This window comes from Geotrypetes seraphini, chromosome 11, assembly GCF_902459505.1.
Source record: "Geotrypetes seraphini chromosome 11, aGeoSer1.1, whole genome shotgun sequence".
In the NCBI taxonomy this organism is placed as follows: domain Eukaryota; kingdom Metazoa; phylum Chordata; class Amphibia; order Gymnophiona; family Dermophiidae; genus Geotrypetes; species Geotrypetes seraphini.
The window spans coordinates 138,188,325-138,207,357 of record NC_047094.1 but is presented as its reverse complement, the minus strand read 5'-3'; the positions used below and the strand labels follow the sequence as shown (position 1 = coordinate 138,207,357).

At 41.4% G+C, this 19,033-nt stretch overlaps 1 protein-coding gene across 2 annotated transcripts in view; it reads right to left on the bottom strand.

Moving 5' to 3' along the window:
* Positions 1–19,033, bottom strand: part of LOC117345437 (arf-GAP with SH3 domain, ANK repeat and PH domain-containing protein 1-like) — a 158,943-nt gene that overhangs the window by 90,644 nt on the left and 49,266 nt on the right. For both annotated transcript variants that reach the window (XM_033914052.1, XM_033914053.1), the window contains exons 6-9: positions 18,233–18,362; positions 11,640–11,725; positions 10,232–10,307; positions 7,114–7,200 (exon numbers count right to left, since the gene is read on the bottom strand). In XM_033914052.1, coding sequence (XP_033769943.1) covers positions 7,114–7,200; positions 10,232–10,307; positions 11,640–11,725; positions 18,233–18,362 — 379 coding nt within the window. The remainder of the gene's footprint in view (positions 1–7,113; positions 7,201–10,231; positions 10,308–11,639; positions 11,726–18,232; positions 18,363–19,033) is intronic.

Below are 19,033 nucleotides of genomic sequence, written 5' to 3'. Positions count from 1 at the left end.
TCTCTGTGGCACCTTTATTTTGAACTGTATATTGAGTATTCAATTGGCCTAAGGACCATATTTTGCCCATATAATTCTATATAATGCATGCTTGTTTTGCTGTTAAAGCAAAGAAAAATAATTTAGGGCCCCTTTTACGAAGCCACGGTAGTGATTCAACCTATTCAATTCCTAAGGGCTGCATCACTTTTGCTGTGCCAGGACTCACTACTGTAGCTTTGTAAAAGGTGCACTTAATGCTGAACATGCTCAGAGCAAGTTTTTCTTGGTTCACGGACTCTCATGGGTGGGATATGACTATACCAGGTTACAACTTGCTTCGTCAAGACAGAGAGGGCAAGGTAGGGGGAGGGGTGGCACTATACACCAGAGAAGGCATCAAAACTACAAGAATCACAGCTGTCAAGTATACCGGGAAATCCCTCTGTGTTAACCTGGCCAGAGGCAACAAAAAATGCCTGTACCTTGGTGTGATATACAGACCTCCAAGACAGCTGGAAGACAAGGACACGGAATTAATTAACGACATTGAGAATATCACTTTACGGGGGGATACAGTACTGCTAGGGGATCTCAATATGCCCGATGTAGATTGGACCACACTTTCAGCATCTACCAGCGGCAGCAAAAGGCTATTGTCCTCCATAAGGGGAGCACGACTCAAACAATTGGTGTTGGAGCCTACTAGGGCCCAGGCGATACTGGATCTGGTACTCACCAATGGAGAAAGCGTCTCGGAGGTCTCGGTAGGCGATAAGCTAGCCTCCAGTGACCACAACATGGTATGGTTCAACATCAAAAAGGTTTCGCTAGATCAAGCACGACAACAAAAGTTCTCAACTTCAGAGGCACTGATTTTAAATGCATGGGAGATTTTGTCCATCAGGCACTGCAACACCAAGCGGTGACCAATGATGTGGAGGCTATGTGGTCAACTTTGAAATCAACCCTACACGCAGCGACGAACCATTACATAAAATCGGTAAGTAAACGGCGAAGAAACAACAGACCTCAATGGTTCACTGCAGAGGTATCAGACCTCGTTAAAGACAAGAAATGAGCATTCATTTCCTACAAACGCTCGGAGGAAAAAGAGGCTAAAATAAAATATATGGCCAAGTCTACAGCTGTCAAACTGGCAGTCAAAGAGGCCAAGCTTCGTGTAGAAGAAAACTTAGCGAAAAACATTAAAAAAGGGGGACAAATCTTTCTTCAGGTATATTAGTGATAGAAAAAGAAACACAGATGGGATAGTACGCCTTAGAAAACCTGACGGGAACTATGCAGAATCGGACACAGATAAAGCCGAACTACTAAATGAATACTTCTGCTCAGTCTTCACCTGCAAGGTGCCGGGGTCCGGCCCACAGTTGTAGGAGAAGCATAACTCGGGAGACCCGTTGAAGAACCACGAGTTTACATCCAGTGACGTCTATGGCGAGCTATCGAAACTCAAGGTAAACAAAGCCATGGGACCGGACAATCTGCACCCCAGGGTGCTCAGAGAGCTGTGTGACATCCTAGCAGAACCATTAGCCGTACTCTTCAATCTCTCCCCGAGTATGGGAAAAGTCCCTTTGGACTGGAAAACAGCCAACGTCGTCCCTCTGCACAAAAAGGGTTGCAAGGCAGAGGCTGCAAATTACAGACCGGTGAGTCTCACTTCGATTGCGAGTAAGCTCATGGAAACACTAATCAAACGTAAATTAGACAAGATCCTGGATGAGGAGAATCTACGCAATCCCCACCAACACGGTTTCACCAAGGGTAGGTCATGCCAATCCAATCTTATCAGCTTCTTTGACTGGGTAACTAGAAAGCTGGACCTGAGAGAGTTCCTGGATGTCGTATACTTGGACTTCAGTAAAGCTTTTGACAGCGTCCCCCACCGTAGATTATTGAGCAAGATGAAATCAATGGGACTAGGTGCAACACTAACTGCATGGGTCAATGACTGGCTAAGTGGTAGACTTCAGAGGGTGTTGGTTAACGGTACCCTCTCTAAAACGTCGAGGGTGACCAGTAGAGTGCCGCAGGGCTCGGTCCTGGGTCTGATCCTTTTCAACATATTCATAGGAGACCTGACTCGGGGGCTTCAAGGTAAAATAGTATTATTCACCGACGATGCCAAATTATGTAACATGGTAAGTAAAAATGATTTGTCCGGCAGCATGAAGCAAGACCTGCTTTTACTGGAACATTGGTCCACGACCTGGCAGCAGGGCTTCAACGCGAAAAAATGCAAGGTCATACACCTCGGCAACAATAATTCGTGTAGAACATACACTCTGAATGGCGAAATCTTGGCTAGGACTGCAGCAGAGTGGGATTTAGGGGTGATCATTAGTGGAGACATGAAAACAGCCATTCAAGTAGAGAAGGCTTCATCCAAGGCTAGACAAATACTGGGTTGTATCCGCAGAAGTTTTGTTAGCCGGAAGCTGGAGGTCATAACCATGGTGAGACCTCATCTGGAGTACTGTGTGCAATTCTGGAGGCCGCACTACCGTAAAGATGTGCTGAGAGTTGACTCGGTTCAGCGAATGGCCACCAGGATGATCTTGGGGCTCAAGGATTTCTCGTATGAAGACAGGCTGCACAAATTGCGGCTTTACTCTCTCAAAGAACATAGGGAGAGGGGAGGCATGATAGAGACATTTAAGTACATCACTGGTCGCATAGAGGTGGAAGACAACATTTTCTTTCTCAAAGGACCCTCGGCCACAAGAGGACATCCGCTGAAAATCAGGGGCGGGAAATTTCATGGGGATACCAGAAAGTACTTCTTCACAGAAAGAGTGGTAGACCATTGGAATGAGCTTCTGGAGCAGGTGATCGTGGCCAGCAGCATACATGATTTTAAGACAAAATGGGATGCCCACGTCGGATCTCTACGGGGGTAGTATAGAGGTGATGCCACCTACGGGTGACCCTTGGAGGGCAGTTTGGGGAGGGTTTATATAGTGGGCAGACTTGATGGGCTATGGCCCTTTTCTGCCGTCATTTTTCTATGTTTCTATGTTTACTTACAGTTGCATCCAATGTGTTTGTTTTTTATGGCAAAATAGTTTTGTTTTCTGCTATGTCTTGGCACTTTGCACAATGTTTTATGTTGCCGTTAGACTGGAAGGTGGCGAATGTTACACCGATCTTCAAGAAAGGTTCGAGGGGAGATCCGGGAAACTACAGACTGGTGAGTCTGATTTCAGTACCGGGAAAGATGGTAGAGGCGCTGATAAAGGACCGCATCATTGACCACCTTGATAGACACAATCTGATGAGGACCAGCCAGCACAGCTTCAGCAAAGGAAGATCTTGCTTGACGAACTTGCTGCACTTCTTCGAGGGAGTTAACAGGCAGATAGATAAGGGTGACCCGGTCGACATTGTATATCTGGATTTTCAGAAGGTGTTCGACAAGGTCCCGCATGAACGACTACTTTGAAAAATTGCGAACCATGGAATCGAGGGTGAAATACTCACGTGGATTAAAATCTGGTTGGCGGATAGGAAACAGAAAGTGGGGGTAAATGGACAATACTCAGACTGGAAAAGCTTCACGAGTGGAGTGCCGCAAGGTTCGGTGCTTGGACCCGTGCTCTTCAACATATTTATAAACGACATGGAAATTGGTACGAGTGAGGTGATAAAATTTGTAGACGATACAAAGTTATTCATAGATGCAGAGGGATTGCAAAGACCTGCAAAGTGACAAACACGCTCGACAAATGGGCCACGACATGGAAAATGAGGTTTAACATGGATAAGTGTAAGGTGATGCATGTCGGTAATAAAAATCTTATACACAAATACTTGAAGAAGGACACAGTACTACTCAAAAGGGTCCAGAGAAGAGCGACTAAAATGGTTAAGGGGCTGGAGGAGTTGCCGTACAGTGAGAGATTAGAGAAACTGGGCCTCTTCTCCCTTGAAAAGAGGAGAATGAGAGGGGACATGATTGAAACATTCAAGATAATGAAGGGAATAGACTTAGTAGATAAAGACAGGTTGTTCACCCTCTCCAAGGTAGAGAGAACGAGAGGGCACTCACTAAAGTTAAAAGGGGATAGTTTCCGTACAAACATAAGGAAGTTCTTCTTCACCCAGAGAGTGATAGAAAGCTGGAATGCTCTTCCGGAGTCTGTCATAGGGGAAAACACCCTCCAGGGTTTCAAGACAAAGTTAGACAAGTTCCTGCTGAACCAGAACGTACGTAGGTAAGGCTAGTCTCAGTTAGGGCACTGGTCTTTGACCTAAGGGCTGCAGTGGGAGCAGACTGCTGGGCACGATGGACCACTGGTCTGACCCAGCAGCGGCAATTCTTATGTTCTCTGAGGCTTTCCCTCTGCTGGGTCCTGTCTTCTGATGCAACTTCCTGTTTTGCACCAGCACTCACAGGAGAAAACCTGTACCCATCCACTTCAAGGTTACATCTGCATTAGCCTCTCTCACCACTGGTAGTTTCAAGTTTGACCTGAAAGCCACAGCAGGCCTGTTGGTCAGCACATCACAGAGTTCTCAGACACACTGCTGATTACATTGCATTCCCATAGACCCAGCAGCAGAAACACCTCAAAATGACCCAAGGTTATCTACTACAGTAATTATACAAGAAATACACATTTACTTTGCTAAAAAGGAAAGCACACACACACACACACACACACACACACACACACTTACTCTTCTGGACTTTTGGAAGCCAAGGAAAAAGCAAGCAAGAAAAATATTAGACTCAAGTTACAACATAAAATTATTTATGTATATATACACACACTTTGGTCATTAACTGTTGTACCTTAACAGGTGTTATCCAGGGACAGCAGCAGATATTCTCACACGTGGGTGACGTCATCCACGGAGCCCTGGTACGGACAGTATTTTTTTTTCCCAAATTCTTTATTCATTTTTTCATCTTACATCAAGTACACAATATTACATCATTTAAAACTTTTACACATCACTTGGAATTCGTTCAATTGTCATCTTAAATACATAAATTTATTCCCTTTCCACCCACCCTTCCCACAAATATTTTAATCAAAAATATCATATAAATATTGCATTCTTATCTATTGATTAAACCTTTAAAATAACTTTATACCAAGTGTATAGTCACTTTAAGTTTTAAGAAACTTTGTGACTGCCCGCACGGCGCATGCGTCTGACGTAGGCTTGCGGTACTTCAGTTCCATAAGCAAGCTAAGAAGCCAACCAGGGGAGGTGGATGGGTTGTGAGAATATCTGCCTGCTGTCCCTGGATAACACCTCTTCATACTTGGACCTCTAACCCTTTATTGTAGTTCCTTTCTATCCCATCTCCTGTAAACCGTGCCGAGCTCTACAAATGTGGAGATGATGCAGTATACAAACCTAAGGTTTAGTTTAGCTTAGTTTAAGTAATTGTGCTTTATCCCAGGACAAGCAGGCAGCATATTCTCACATGTGGGACTACAATGGGATGGAGGGAGTGAACACTTTTAATACTGTCCGTACCGGGGCTCCGTGGATGACGCCTGCTTGTCCTAGGATAATATAAGTTGTATATTTTATTCTGTACATAAGAGTGAATAAGTAAAATTTTACCTTTACATCTACATGCCAAAACAGAGGTAACAATATTCAAATAGAGGGAAAATGCACAGTCAAGCCCTGACATTCAAAGCAATTGAAGCAGACAGATGGGTTCCTGCCTCCTTACATTGTTCTGAGCTACCCAACCACCGATATTAGTAGTTTGTTCTCAAAAATATTCTAAATATATGAAGATAAAAATACAAACAATTTACCAATGAGGCTGTCCTATACAAAATTAGAAAATGCTGGCAGGTAAAGATCATAAATTGTATGTGCTCCTTCTACTCTGTCCCTATTGCAGCTAAACTGAGTGCAATTTAAACATCCTGTGACTGTGTTTTAAATATGTTTTGCAGATGATTGTTATATATCGGGCTATTTCAGCAGTACATCAAATGTAATAAAGACTAAGATTATTCAGCAGCATTAAACTGGGCAGTGACACTGAATATGGTTCTGACCACCCATCAGGGGCAATACTAGAGAAGTGTCAGCAGTTATGCAGGTGCCAGGACCCACATAGCTAACCTGGCCAAGTTGGGACATATCTTTTTTTTAGAACTCACAATCCCCTCCCCCCCCAAAAAAAAAAACCCAGTCATAACCTCTCTCCTCTGCCAAGAACATCCCCTCAATTCCCAGACTCCTGGGAATAGATCTCCCCACCACCAAAGCCTACCTAAAATCCATGATGGTCCAGTAGGGGTGATAGGGGCAGAAGCAAAGTTCAATCACTCCTCCTCCCTTCATGAAATGACTGCAGCCACCTCTCAAAGTACAACACAATTAGGACTTCAGTCCTGCCCCCAGTGGACCAACATGAGTATCAGAGGCCTTTCTACACCAGACGGAGGGGTTCTGACCATCGCCAATTGGGGGAGGAAGAAGGCAAGGAGAGCATCAGGGGTGGGAAGGGAATCACAAGGGCTGTCTATGAACTGGGACCCACATCTCTAGCAGTTAATCCCTCCAAAATCAACCCCAATATTCAGTCCGCACAGCTGTCAGTTTTTGAAAAAATGTTGACTGCTACAGGCTGAATATCGGATGGTTTATATTTCCCCACCCGGCATTATACCAAAATTCAGTACAGGAATCTATTGCTATAGTGAATATGTGCTGGGAAACAACAACATTTTAACAGAAACAAAATTACTAAGTTTTTATTATGCTTATATTTTGTTAGAAATGCAAACATATACTAATTTCCAGGTCACATAAAATATGTACACTTGCAAGTGTTTGAGAGGTTTCTGACAATTCTGCTAGCCCCTTCCAGTCTGACATGACTCTTCACATTACAAGGATATATCCCAACTGACCACTCCTAAGCTCTCTTTCAACAGTGGAAAGTTTTTGTACGAACTTCATCCTTCTCCCACTTGCACAAAGGACCCCTCTCCGCCAGTAACTATGCTCTTCTCATGCTTTCTCCATAAAAAAAACATCCCACTCTATATCTAATCAGCTGGCTAGTCATCTCCATTCAGCCTTCCACCTTTCTTAGCTGAGAAAAGGTAAGAGACAGATTCCTACCTCTTTGGGTTCCAATTGCAAGGATGGTTTCAGTAGATCTCGAAGGGTACACAGCTGCTTCTTCTCTTCCTCCTGCCTGCCTTTGATCTGAAATATTTAGCCATAAGAATGCAGGTCATTAAAGCTCTGTTGGGAGTGTCATTTCTTCCCCTCCTCATCCCACTCATTCCTTGGAGGAGCTTTACAGCCAATGTTAGAATATGGCTGTATTCATGTAATCCAGCAGGTCAGGATGATTGGCTATGATATGAGTACAGAGTGGCCCCTCCTAAACCCTGCACACCCCAGCTTTTCATATCAGTGGAAAGGAGGGGTACGTGCTGATCTTATCATTTTTGTCTCAGGCTCACTCAATTTCAGACTTGCTAGCAGGGGATAGAAAGGCACTGCCAGTGTCTCAGATCTCATGCAGTAAAGAGCAACCTTCTGTTTCCTGCATTAGCCATTCTCCTCCAAGCAGAACTAATGCAAGAGGGTACAGTGCTCTAGAACAGTGGTATTCAACCTAGTCCTGGCCAATCAGGTTTTCATATTCATTGTGGATATCCTGAAAACCTGACTGGCCAGGTGGTCCCTGTGGACTGGGTTGAATACCACCGCTCTTTTGTGCATTCTTCCCAATTAACTTTCAGACCCCTATATCATTCTTGAGATTGATAATTAACATTCGTAATTCTTGCCAAAACCAAACCTCATAGAATGATCCTGTAAAAACAGGCAATTAAGACATGAGGTTGATAGTCAGTGGGGCAGAATCTACCTAAACAGGATAACTATTCGTTTAAGTAGGACCACTGAAAATTACATCCTAAACAGATTAACAAGTTCTCCATTTAAGTTAGACCAGCTAATTATGCAGTCCTACATAAATAGCTTAACTTAACTAGATTGCAACTGAATATTACCATTATTAGATTAGGTTTAAAGTATGTAAGAGAGAGAGAGAGACACGAGAGAGAGTGTGAGAGAGAGAGAATGTGTAAGTGTAAGTGTGTCCATTCAAGAAGGCGCTCAGCGCAGGGCAGGATTGTGGAAAACTCGCTCCTGCCTGGTATACTGCTGGATCACCAAGGATTCAAACAGGTATATGGGGGGAGGCAGGAGGGAGGTCCACCAGGTCATACAGCAGGCCCGGTGTTGGCCTGCAGGACATTAGGACAGAGGGGGGACAGAGCCAGGGAGGGAGGGGAGACAGGGTGGAAAGCCTGGCAGAGCAGGGTGCAGAGCCTAGCAGGGGAGGAAGTGAGGGGGGCAGGGCATAGATCCTGGAAGAACACATGACTATTAAACCCCCCCCACCCTGTCTTATATTCAAGATAACCTTTTTTCCTCCTTTTGGGAGGGGGAAGGTATGTCAATACTCGGATCAACTTATATTCGAGTATATATGGTATTTCAAATCTGATATGTTCTAATCACAAAACAGAAAATAAAATTATTTTTTTCTACCTTTTGTTGTTTTGTCATTTTATTCTTCATATCATGTTGGTCTCAGGCATTGGCATCTGTTTTTTTTTTTCTTCTCTTAACTCACTTGCCAGGGTCTCCTGACCATTTGACATTTCTTCTTTCTCCATGCTCACCATCCATCTTCTATGTCTGCGTATGTATTGTTCCCCATGTTCAGAATCTCTCTTCTCTCTGAATCCTATATGTCCCTTTCTATTATCTCCCCTGTACCCATCTCCCTGCTTCATTATCTCGGCATTCTATGATCCCCTCCCCCTGTGTTGAGCATCACTCCTCTATATCCCTATGCCCCTCTAATTCCAGCATCTTCCTTCTGCATTCTTCTTCCCCTCCTCCCCATGTCTAGCTGTCTTCTTCAAGCCACGTCCCTTCTTCCGATGTAACTTCCAGTTTTGCCGGAAGTTACATACAAGAGTCCTAAGATCCTCCTCTCAGAATCTTCTTCATACACCATCCTTGAAAATCATTAGCACACATCGGGCCACCTCATTCGCAACTACGGCCCCTACGATATGGAATTCTTTACCACTTTATATCAGGGTGGAAAAAAATTTAGACAAATTTAAAGGAAATCTAAAATGTTTCCCCTAACTCTGTAATTTTTATCGATCTGTACATCGCCTAGAATTTGGAATAGGTGATTAATCAAATTCTATAATAAACTTGAAACTTGAATAAACTTGATGCATATGACTGTTAAACAGACTTGGTTACAGCCAGAGTTGTTCAATAATCCTATTGTGGTTTACCTTTTATGTATTCTTCACTTTTAATTTTGTAGTTCTCCCAACTTTCCTACTGTTTTACATTGGTCAAGTATTGTTTAGAGGGTATTTATTGGTTTATTGTCTCCCCTTTTTAATACAAACTGTAAAACGCTTAGAAGTCTTAATTTGCGTTCTATCAAAATTTTAATAAACTTGAAACTTGAACATCGGAAGGAGGGACTTGGCCAGAAGAAGACCACAGAGCAGGCCTGTGGCATTGCCTCTTTGGTCGCTGAAGCTTCTTAAATGCCGGTAGGCCTGGGGCGGGAGGCGCAAAGGGGGTCGACCCAGTAGGGGAGTCTCAGGATTTGTTTGGGTTTTTTTTTACCGCTTTTAAAGGTGGCAGGGTTAGTTGGCTTTGCAGGACCCGCAATCGCGAGTGAGGGAGGGAGGAAAGGGGACTGCTGGCCAGGAGGGGAGGTGGGGAGGGAAGCAACTTATGGCCAGGACTCAGAAGAGAGCCATGTAAAGGGCAGGGGGAAGTTTCCTACTGCGGGGACAAAGATGTTTACCGCTCCTGCGGGCAGTGAGAAGATTCTCTTACCGTTCCCACGGTGAAGCAGGGATGTGTTTCCGTTGCTGTGGTTAAATCGCGGGTTGCCATGGTGTTTTTGTGCCGTGTCATTCTCTATCACTAAAGACTTGTACAGGGGCATCAGCACTCCTTGTGATGATTATGCCTCTCTCTATACAGCCTACCTGTCCTTGGAGAATAAGTTGAACATAGGCAATGGCCAATTACAGCAATAAAGATATTCAAATAGAACACAGTATGGCCCAGTATGCTACTTAAAAGGGATGGTGCTGCAATTACAATAATAGCACAGTATATGAGTATCTTCATTGCCACTGCATTAACCATCAGAATAAGAATTACTCACTGTCTGGAGTTCTGAAGTAAGGTTCTCTATGTACTGCCGAAGCTTTTCTGTTGTGCATACACATTCCTTAAAAAAACTGAAAACATGAGAAATAATAGACCAATGTTATACAAAGCAGGACTCGCAGCTCTTAAATCTTCATCTTCTGGTAGAACAAAAGGAAGAGTCAGTTTTCAAAATAGCAAATCTGAGTTAAAATCCGTAGGTAGTTTTTACCTACTAACTAACATGCATGTATTTTTCTTTGGGAAATTGCTGCAGATGGAGCACCAGACATCATTAGTCAGCCTGAAGGGAAAAGATCAGGCAGTTTTATCTGAGTAAAATACTTTTAACAAGGACACTCAGAGTTTGATTTTAGAAGATGATGTCAATGTAAGACATTCAAAAGAGTGCCTATTTGAAATGTATTTCAGAAAGACAACATATGGGCCTACAACTACATTTGAAAACCTACACAACAGGGCCCAGTAGTATGCAAATGTTCTAAAACAGATTTACACCTGCTTTGAAGCATGTATAAATGTGTGTGTTCAAAAGTATTTTATAAAAAATGCATGGCCATCACAACTCTGCCCCAAGTCCACTCAAACTTTGGGATATTAGTCGGTTGGTGTATTCATTCTTGCATACTCACAAGTGCAATTATATATGAGCCCTTTTCTACAAGTAATATACTTTACATGCAGAAAAGATTTTATAACATTACTTATCAATGTCTTTATGCTATACTCACATGCAATACATCAGCTTTTCATTGGCGATATGAAATCTTAAAACATCTGTTCTAATGTTATCATGTACTACGTAGTCTCAACAGGTTTATTTATTTAATATACTGCTATTTCACTCTACAGTGAATTTCAGCAGTTTACTATTTTAAAATAAACAATCACAGAAAGAACTCCATAATTAAGACAAAAAGCCCGTCCCGTAAACCTCCCCAAAGAAAGAATACCCAAATAAGAGCCCTATAAAAGCCTCTATTACATAGCTGGTTTTGAGAAAAGTGTTTGGTCACGGTGAAGAAAAGCTCTCTGTTAACCAAGGAACTAGAGAATGACACGGTGACAAAATTAATCACCGTCCCCGTGGATAACCGCAGGAAACCATCTTTATGTCATTCTTTAAGGAGAGAGGGAAGAATCAGTATAATTGGGCACAACCACTGACCCACAAGCTTTGCTTTGAAGAATGCTGGTGTAGAAGGACCGAGGTTGAAATAGACACTAGAAAATGACATGGGATTATTTCCCGCGGTTATCCGCGGGGACGGGGACGGTGATGAATTTTGTTACCGTGTCATTCTCTACAAGGAACTCTGGGCTCAAACCACTGCCTTCCTCCCCTCCCTCAGTACACAACAAGGGACTATCAAGATGTCTTTAGGTTCCAGTAAAGGGCTTACTTGCACTGAGAATGGTAATGCTTGATGAGGTTTTGAAGCAGGTCCACTCCCTTCTTAGTTTTAATCTCATTCACTTTGATGAGATACTGGATAGAAATGACAAGGAAGAAAACAACAACTCAGGACAGGAAATGTGCAGAGATTATCACATTCTCATCCCTTCTTTATGATACAAGAATAACCACAAATATGAACAATCCCTAGTACCCAATTCTATATGGAAATGGATTGGTCAACTGTTGAAAAATGACTAGATTTTACTACTTTGCTTTTCATTCATTTCAAACAAAACCAATTATTTTAGTATGGTTGCTATAAAACAATCAGGTAGTTGCACTTCTCCAAATAAGTGCTATTGGCAGGTCTAGCTAGCAATTTTCAGATAGTCTGACAGTGCCAACATTATTCAGATAGTTCCAAGGCGGAATGTGGGTGATCCCCAGAATTATATAGATAACTTAGGACAGCAAAAAGGCAATACATTTCTTTACATTTAATTCAAACTTAATATACCGCCTTACTCTTCAAAACAGAATAAAATAGTCTACAGCGGCAGACAACATATAGATTTGTCAAATATTAGTAAAAGATTCCCTTTGTGTCTTAAAAGACAGAGAAACTTGAGACTTAGGCAAATATGAGGTTTGTTTTTGAAATTAATTCTGTGCATCTCTGAAAGCTTAGAAAGAACAGATTGTGAATTAGATTAATTCTGTGGACATCAAAGTAAGAGAGTGCTATTCCTACAGACAAGTGATCAGAGGTGTTTCATTCCCAACCCCTCCCTATTCTTCAATTTGTAGGCCCCTTACAATGAAGAGGTTAAAAAGAAAATATGTTTTCATCAAATTGCATCATTTAGGGATTTTTCACCCTGAAAGCATTACTGCTAATGCTCACTCATAAAATGTGTTTGCTGAAGTCAGCAGTATTGATCAGGCACATATGGTAAGTCCATGTCTTAGTGATAGCAATAATACCTAAAGTCTGCCTCTAACATCAGGGCTTACAATGAGAGCTTTCTAGTTATTTTACATAACAACTGCCATCCTGGAACAGACCAAAGGTCCATCAAACCCAAGATCCTGTTTCCAACAGTGGCCAACCTAGATCCCAAGTAGTAAAACAGATTTTATGCTGCTTATGTCAGGAATAAGTGGTGGATTTCCCCAAGCCATCTCAATAATGACCTTTGAACTTCTCTTTTAGGAATAACCTGAATCACAGATACCAGATGCTAGGGTCCACCTTGGAGATTAGCGCTCAAGAAAAGGATCTGGGTGTCATCGTAGACAATATGATGAAATCTTCTGCCCAATGTGCGGTGGCGGCAGCCAAAAAAGCAAATAGGATGCTAGGAATTATTAAAAAAGGATAGTAAACAAGACTAAGAATGTTATAATGCCCCTGTATCGCTCCATGGTGTGACCTCATCTGGAGTATTGCGTTCAATTCTGATCTCCTTATCTCAAGAAAGATATAGCGGCGCTAGAAAAGGTTCAAAGAAAAGCAACAAGATGGTAAAGGGGATGGAACTCCTCTCGTATGAGGAAAGACTAAAATGGTTAGGGTTCTTCAGCTTGGAAAAGAGACGGCTGAGGGGAGATATGATTGAAGTCTACAAAATCTTGAGTGGAGTAGAACAGGTACAAGTGGATCGATTTTTCACTCCGTCAAAAATTACAAAGACTAGGGGGACACTTGATGAAGTTACAGGGAAATACTTTTAAAACCAATAGGAGGAAATTTTTTTTCACTCAGAGGATAGCTCTGGAACGAGTTAGAGGATGTGGTAAGAGCAGATAGCGTAGCTGGTTTTAAGAAAGGTTTGGACAAGTTCCTGGAGGAAAAGTCCATAGTCTGTTATTGAGAAAGACAAGGGGGAAGCCACTGCTTGCCCTGTATCGGCAGCAAGGAATATTGGGTTTTGGTCAGGTACTAGTGACCTGGATTGGTCACTATGAGAACGGGCTACTGGGCATAATGGACCATTGGTCTGACCCAGTAAGGCTATTCTTATGTTCTTATCCAAACCTTTTTTAAAACCTGCTAAGCTAACTGATTTAACCACATTCTCCAGCAACGAATCTAGAGTTTAAGTACATATTGTATGAAGAAATTATTTTCTCCGGTTTGTTTTAAATCTACTACTTAGTAGCTTCAACGCATGTCCCCTAGTCCTAGTACTTTTGGAAAGAGTAAACAATCGATTCAGTATTTTATAGACTTCTGTCATATGACTCCTCCTGAGCCATCTCTTCTCCAAGCTGAAGAGCCCTAGCCACTTTAGCTTTTCCACATAGGGAAGTCATTCCATCCCTTTTATCATTTTCATTGCCCTTCTCTGTACCTTTTCTAATTGCGCTACATCTTTTTTGAGATAAGGCAATCAGAATTGCACGCAATATTCGAGGTATGGTTTTTCCATAGAGCGATACAAAGGCATTATAATATTTTCATGTTTGTTTTCCATTCTTTTCCTGATAATTCCTAACATTCTATTTGCTTTCATAGCCACCAGCGCACTTTGAGCTGAGGGTTTCAATGTATCCTCAACTATGACACCTAGATCCTTTTCCTAGGCAGTAATTTTTAACATGGAACCCTGCATCACACAGCTATGGTTCGGGTTCCTCTTCCCCACATGCATCACTTTGTACTTGCTCACATTAAATGTCATCTGCCATTTTGATGCCCAGTCTCCCAGTCTCACAAGGTCTTTTGCAATTTACAACTTTGAACAATTTTGTGTCATCAGCAAATTTAATTATCTCACTAGTTATTCTCATCTCTAGATCATTGATAAATATGTTAAAACTACTCTCTGTTTTCTGTCTTTCAACCAGTTCTTAATCCATAATAAGACTTTACCTCCTATCCCATGACTTTCTAATTTCCTCAGAAATCTTTCATGAGGTAGTCAAATGCCTTTTGAAAATCCAAAAACACAATATCAACCGGCTCACTTTTATCCACATGTTCAAAGAAATGCAGAAGATTGATGAGGCAAGATTTCCCTTCACTAAATCCATGTTGGCTTCCTCATTAATTCATGCTTATGTACATGTTCTGTCATTTTGTTCTTTACCGGTTACCTCTGGAACTCATATCTTTTTACAATAGAACATTTTAATGGCTCTCTCATAGCTTCTTGCCTAATTCCCCCCTTCTACATAATTCAACTACGAAATCTACTGCCAGACGATATGGTCAAGGCTAATAATGTATCAGTTAAAAAAAGGTTTAGACAAGTTTCTGAAAGAGAGGTCTATTAAAAATTATTAGCCACTATTCAGAACAAGATTTACAGCAGCCTCCATGTCGAGGATCATTATCTTCTTTGTATCGGGTACTATTGATGCAGACGGATCCTGTGCAACATTATAAAATCCAATGGTAAACAGATTTGGGAGTTACTTTGTCATCTGAGCAATGGGGTAGAAGTTTTAGGAGTTTGTTGAAGATTTCTTTATCAAGTAACCTGAATGAAAATGGGCATAAAATATTGAATAGATGGTATTATACTCCCCAGCGAATACATACGATTTATAATGATGCTAGAGTCCTCTGTGTTGGAGAGATTGTGCTGTGGTGGGGAATTTTCTACATATATGGTGGAAATGTCCCATTATTCATAGGTTTTGGGCTCGCTTGCTTTATACTTACCATCTTATTACTGGGTATCTTTATCTGCAGGATCCTATTTATTGTTTATTACATGTGAAGCCACTACATGTGTCTAAAGATCGTCACAAGTTAGCTTGTTATTTTTTTACATCTGGCAAGTTGCTCATCGCATCCCATTGGAAGAATTATGCACCTACTTTGACCCGGAATTTGGATTTTGTTTGTTTAATGTTGAAATTGACTGCTTCCAGCTACTCGCTGGTGTCCGACCATTTCCAATGTAATATGTATAATAGATAATTCTTATACTGCAACTTATGTTTAGTTTTCTTCTAGAGAGATACTACTAAGAAATTAGCTAAAGCGCCTTAAACCTGAAGTGGTAAGTCTGACAAAACAATTACTCAATGGGAGGAAACAGGGTTTAAAATAGTGGACATCAGTATGAGCCTGTCGCAGATAACGTAAACCTCTGGCTCAGGCAAAGTCTCAAGGGTGACCAGCACCAGACATCAGTCTAAATGAGAGTTGCCTCATACATCATATACTCCATAACAAAATTCATCACCTGTGAAAATAATGATACTCCCATTATTTTCACAGGTGATTAATTTTGTTATGGACTATATGATGTATGAGGCAACTCTCATTTAGACTGATGTCTGGTGCTGGTCACCTTTGAAACTTTGCCTGAGCCAGAGGTTTACGTTATCTGCGACGGGCTCATAATGATGTCCACTACTTTAAATCCTGTTTCCTCCCATTGAGTAATTGTTTTGTTAGACTTACCACTTCAGGTTTAAGGCGCTTTAGCCAATTTCTTAGTAGTATCTCTCTTAGGTTTATATTGGCTATATATTTTGAAAGGGTTTTGTTATTTTGTAGTTTTCTTCTAACCACCTTGCACCTGTAATCACTTGACTGCTCAGGGACTTTTTATCTATCTATTTACTATAATTCGCTGATTGTACAGCTATTCTTCATTGTGAACTGCCTAGAAGTCACAAGATTATGGCGGTATAGAAAAATAAAGTTATTATTATTATTTATAAGCTTTTCATAAAGTTTGGGATGTTTATTTGCAATGGAGAGATACTGCATCTTCAATTTCTTAACCAATATTTGTATGTGTATATTATTTTTCTAAGTTTTTAGTTGTACCAGTTTGCTATTTTTTCTTGTACGATTATGTGGTTGATATGCCATGGGTGATCCTTTTTTTATAATTTTATATTTTGGGTTGGGGGTAGGGGGGATTATGGTGTTTTTTAATTAATGCTGTATTTTGTTATTGGTGAAGTTTATAGAGATGTTTTTAATTTTTTTTTCTTTTGTTTTTGTAAAATTGAAAATAAAACATTGCAGGTAGGAAGCAGAGGGTAGGAGTGAAGGGCCACTACTCGGACTGGAGGAGGGTCACGAGTGGTGTTCCGCAGGGGTTGGTTCTTGGACCGCTGCTATTCAATGTATTTATAAATGATCTAGAAACAAGGACGAAGTGCGAAGTAATAAAATTAGCAGACGACACCAAACTATTTAATGGGGCTAGGACTATAGAAGACTGTGAAGATTTACAAAGGGATCTGAACAAACTAGGGGAGTGGGCGACAAGATGGCAGATGAAGTTCAATGTAGAGAAATGTAAAGTCTTGCACGTAGGAAACAGAAACCCGAGATACAGCTACACAATGGGAGGGCTGTCATTGAGTGAGAGTACCCAAGAAAGGGACTTGGGGGTAATAGTGGACAAGACAATGAAGCCGTCGGCACAGTGTGCAGCGGCCGCTAAGAAAGCGAATAGAATGCTAGGTATAATCAAGAAGGGTATTACAACCAGAATGAAAGAAGTTATCCTGCCGTTGTATCGGGCGATGGTGCGCCCGCATCTGGAGTACTGCGTCCAATATTGGTCGCCGTACCTAAGGAAGGATATGGCGATACTTGAGGGTTCAGAAGAGAGCGACACGGTTGATAAAGGGTATGGAAAACCTTTCATAAGCTGAAAGATTGGAGAAACTGGGGCTCTTTTCCCTGGAGAAGCAGAGACTTAGAGGGGATATGATAGAGACTTACAAGATCATGAAGGGCATAGAGAAAGTGGAGAGGGACAGATTTGTCAAACTTTCGAAGACTACAAGAACGAGAGGGCATTCGGAAAAATTAAAAGGGGACAGATTCAAAACCAATGCTAGGAAGTTCTTCTTCATCCAGAGGGTGGTGGACACCTGGAATGCGCTTCCAGAGGGCATGATAGGATAGACTACGGTTTTGGGGTTCAAGAAGGGATTGGATGATTTCCTGAAGGAAAAGGGGATAGAAGGGTATAGATAGAAGATTACTATACAGGTCCTGGACCTGATGGGCTGCCGTGTGAGCAGACTGCTGGGCATGATGGACCTCTGGTCTGACCCAGCAGAGGCATTACTTATGTTCTTTTAAAAAATTATTAACTAGATAGACCTCTTACTTCTGGGACTGAGTAATGGTGAAGAAATCTCCTAAATGAATCATATTACCTGTTGAGAAAGACAAAATGCTGTGCTCAATAGAATATTTTTCTGAAAAGTATGGTTGAAGGATATACAAACAGGGGGAAAGCCCTGGAAAATTGAAAATAAAAGGTGTATGGTGTTGAGCATAACAAATATTTTTTCCTATTAAGCTGGAAGTCATAAAAATAGAGAAGGAAACTGATGGTCCAAAGGACTTCAGCTTTTTTTATTTTTTACCTTGAATTTGCTTCTTAAAGTCAGCCTATACTTAGCTCAGTTATGACACTATAAGGCTGTTGCATCTCAAACAACTATAGTAAACAAAAACAGTGCATTGTAAAGAACGTACAATATCATGAATCTACCAAGAAATGGATGCATCTTAATTAGAACAATTTGGTTTTATCTGATATCATTTACTAGGTTACTCTCTTCTCAAAAACATTTTGATAAAGAATATACTCGATCTCTTACCTCACACATCTGTAGTTGGAACATCCTGCGTTCCTTCTCCATTTCCTCTGCTATCTCCCCTCCCATCACTTCAGTCCTCACCATGCCATATTGTTTAGCAAGTTCACGCTTCTCCTTCTCAATTTTTGTGCTCAAATAAAGATAAGAAAACATTCATCAAGTTTGCTTCTATGTCCCTGATATGTAGAAATAAGGGTCAGCAAGAACTTGTAGGCAATACCTTTTTATTATCTCTGACAAGCTTCCAAGAGAGGTACCTGAGAGGTTAATTTTTACAGGACTTTGGTGCATTATTAAACCTTGCTTAGTGCACTACAACAAGCAACTGAACATCTGTAGTAAGTGGGTAGGCTACAACTGTCTGGTTATCCTATAGAGGAATTCATATAAACATGGCTTATCCTGATGATCAGTCGGAGAATCTCAGCCCAACCAAGATGATGTGGAGCCTTGAAACTTACACCTTATTCCACACTTTTCAGCCCAACCGAGAAGAGAACAATGTGGAGCCATGAAACTTACACATTATTCTACACTTTTCAGCCCAACCGAGAAGAGAACGATGTGGAGTCATGAAACTTACACGTTATTCTACACTTTTCAGCCCAACCGAGAAGAGAACGATGTGGAGCCATGAAACTTACACGTTATTCTACACTTTTCAGCCCAACCGAGAAGAGAACAATGTGGAGCCTTGAAACTTATACGTTATTCCACACTTTTCAACCCAACCGAGAAGAGAACAATGTGGAGCCATGAAACTTACACGTTATTCTACACTTTTCAGCCCAATCAAGAAGA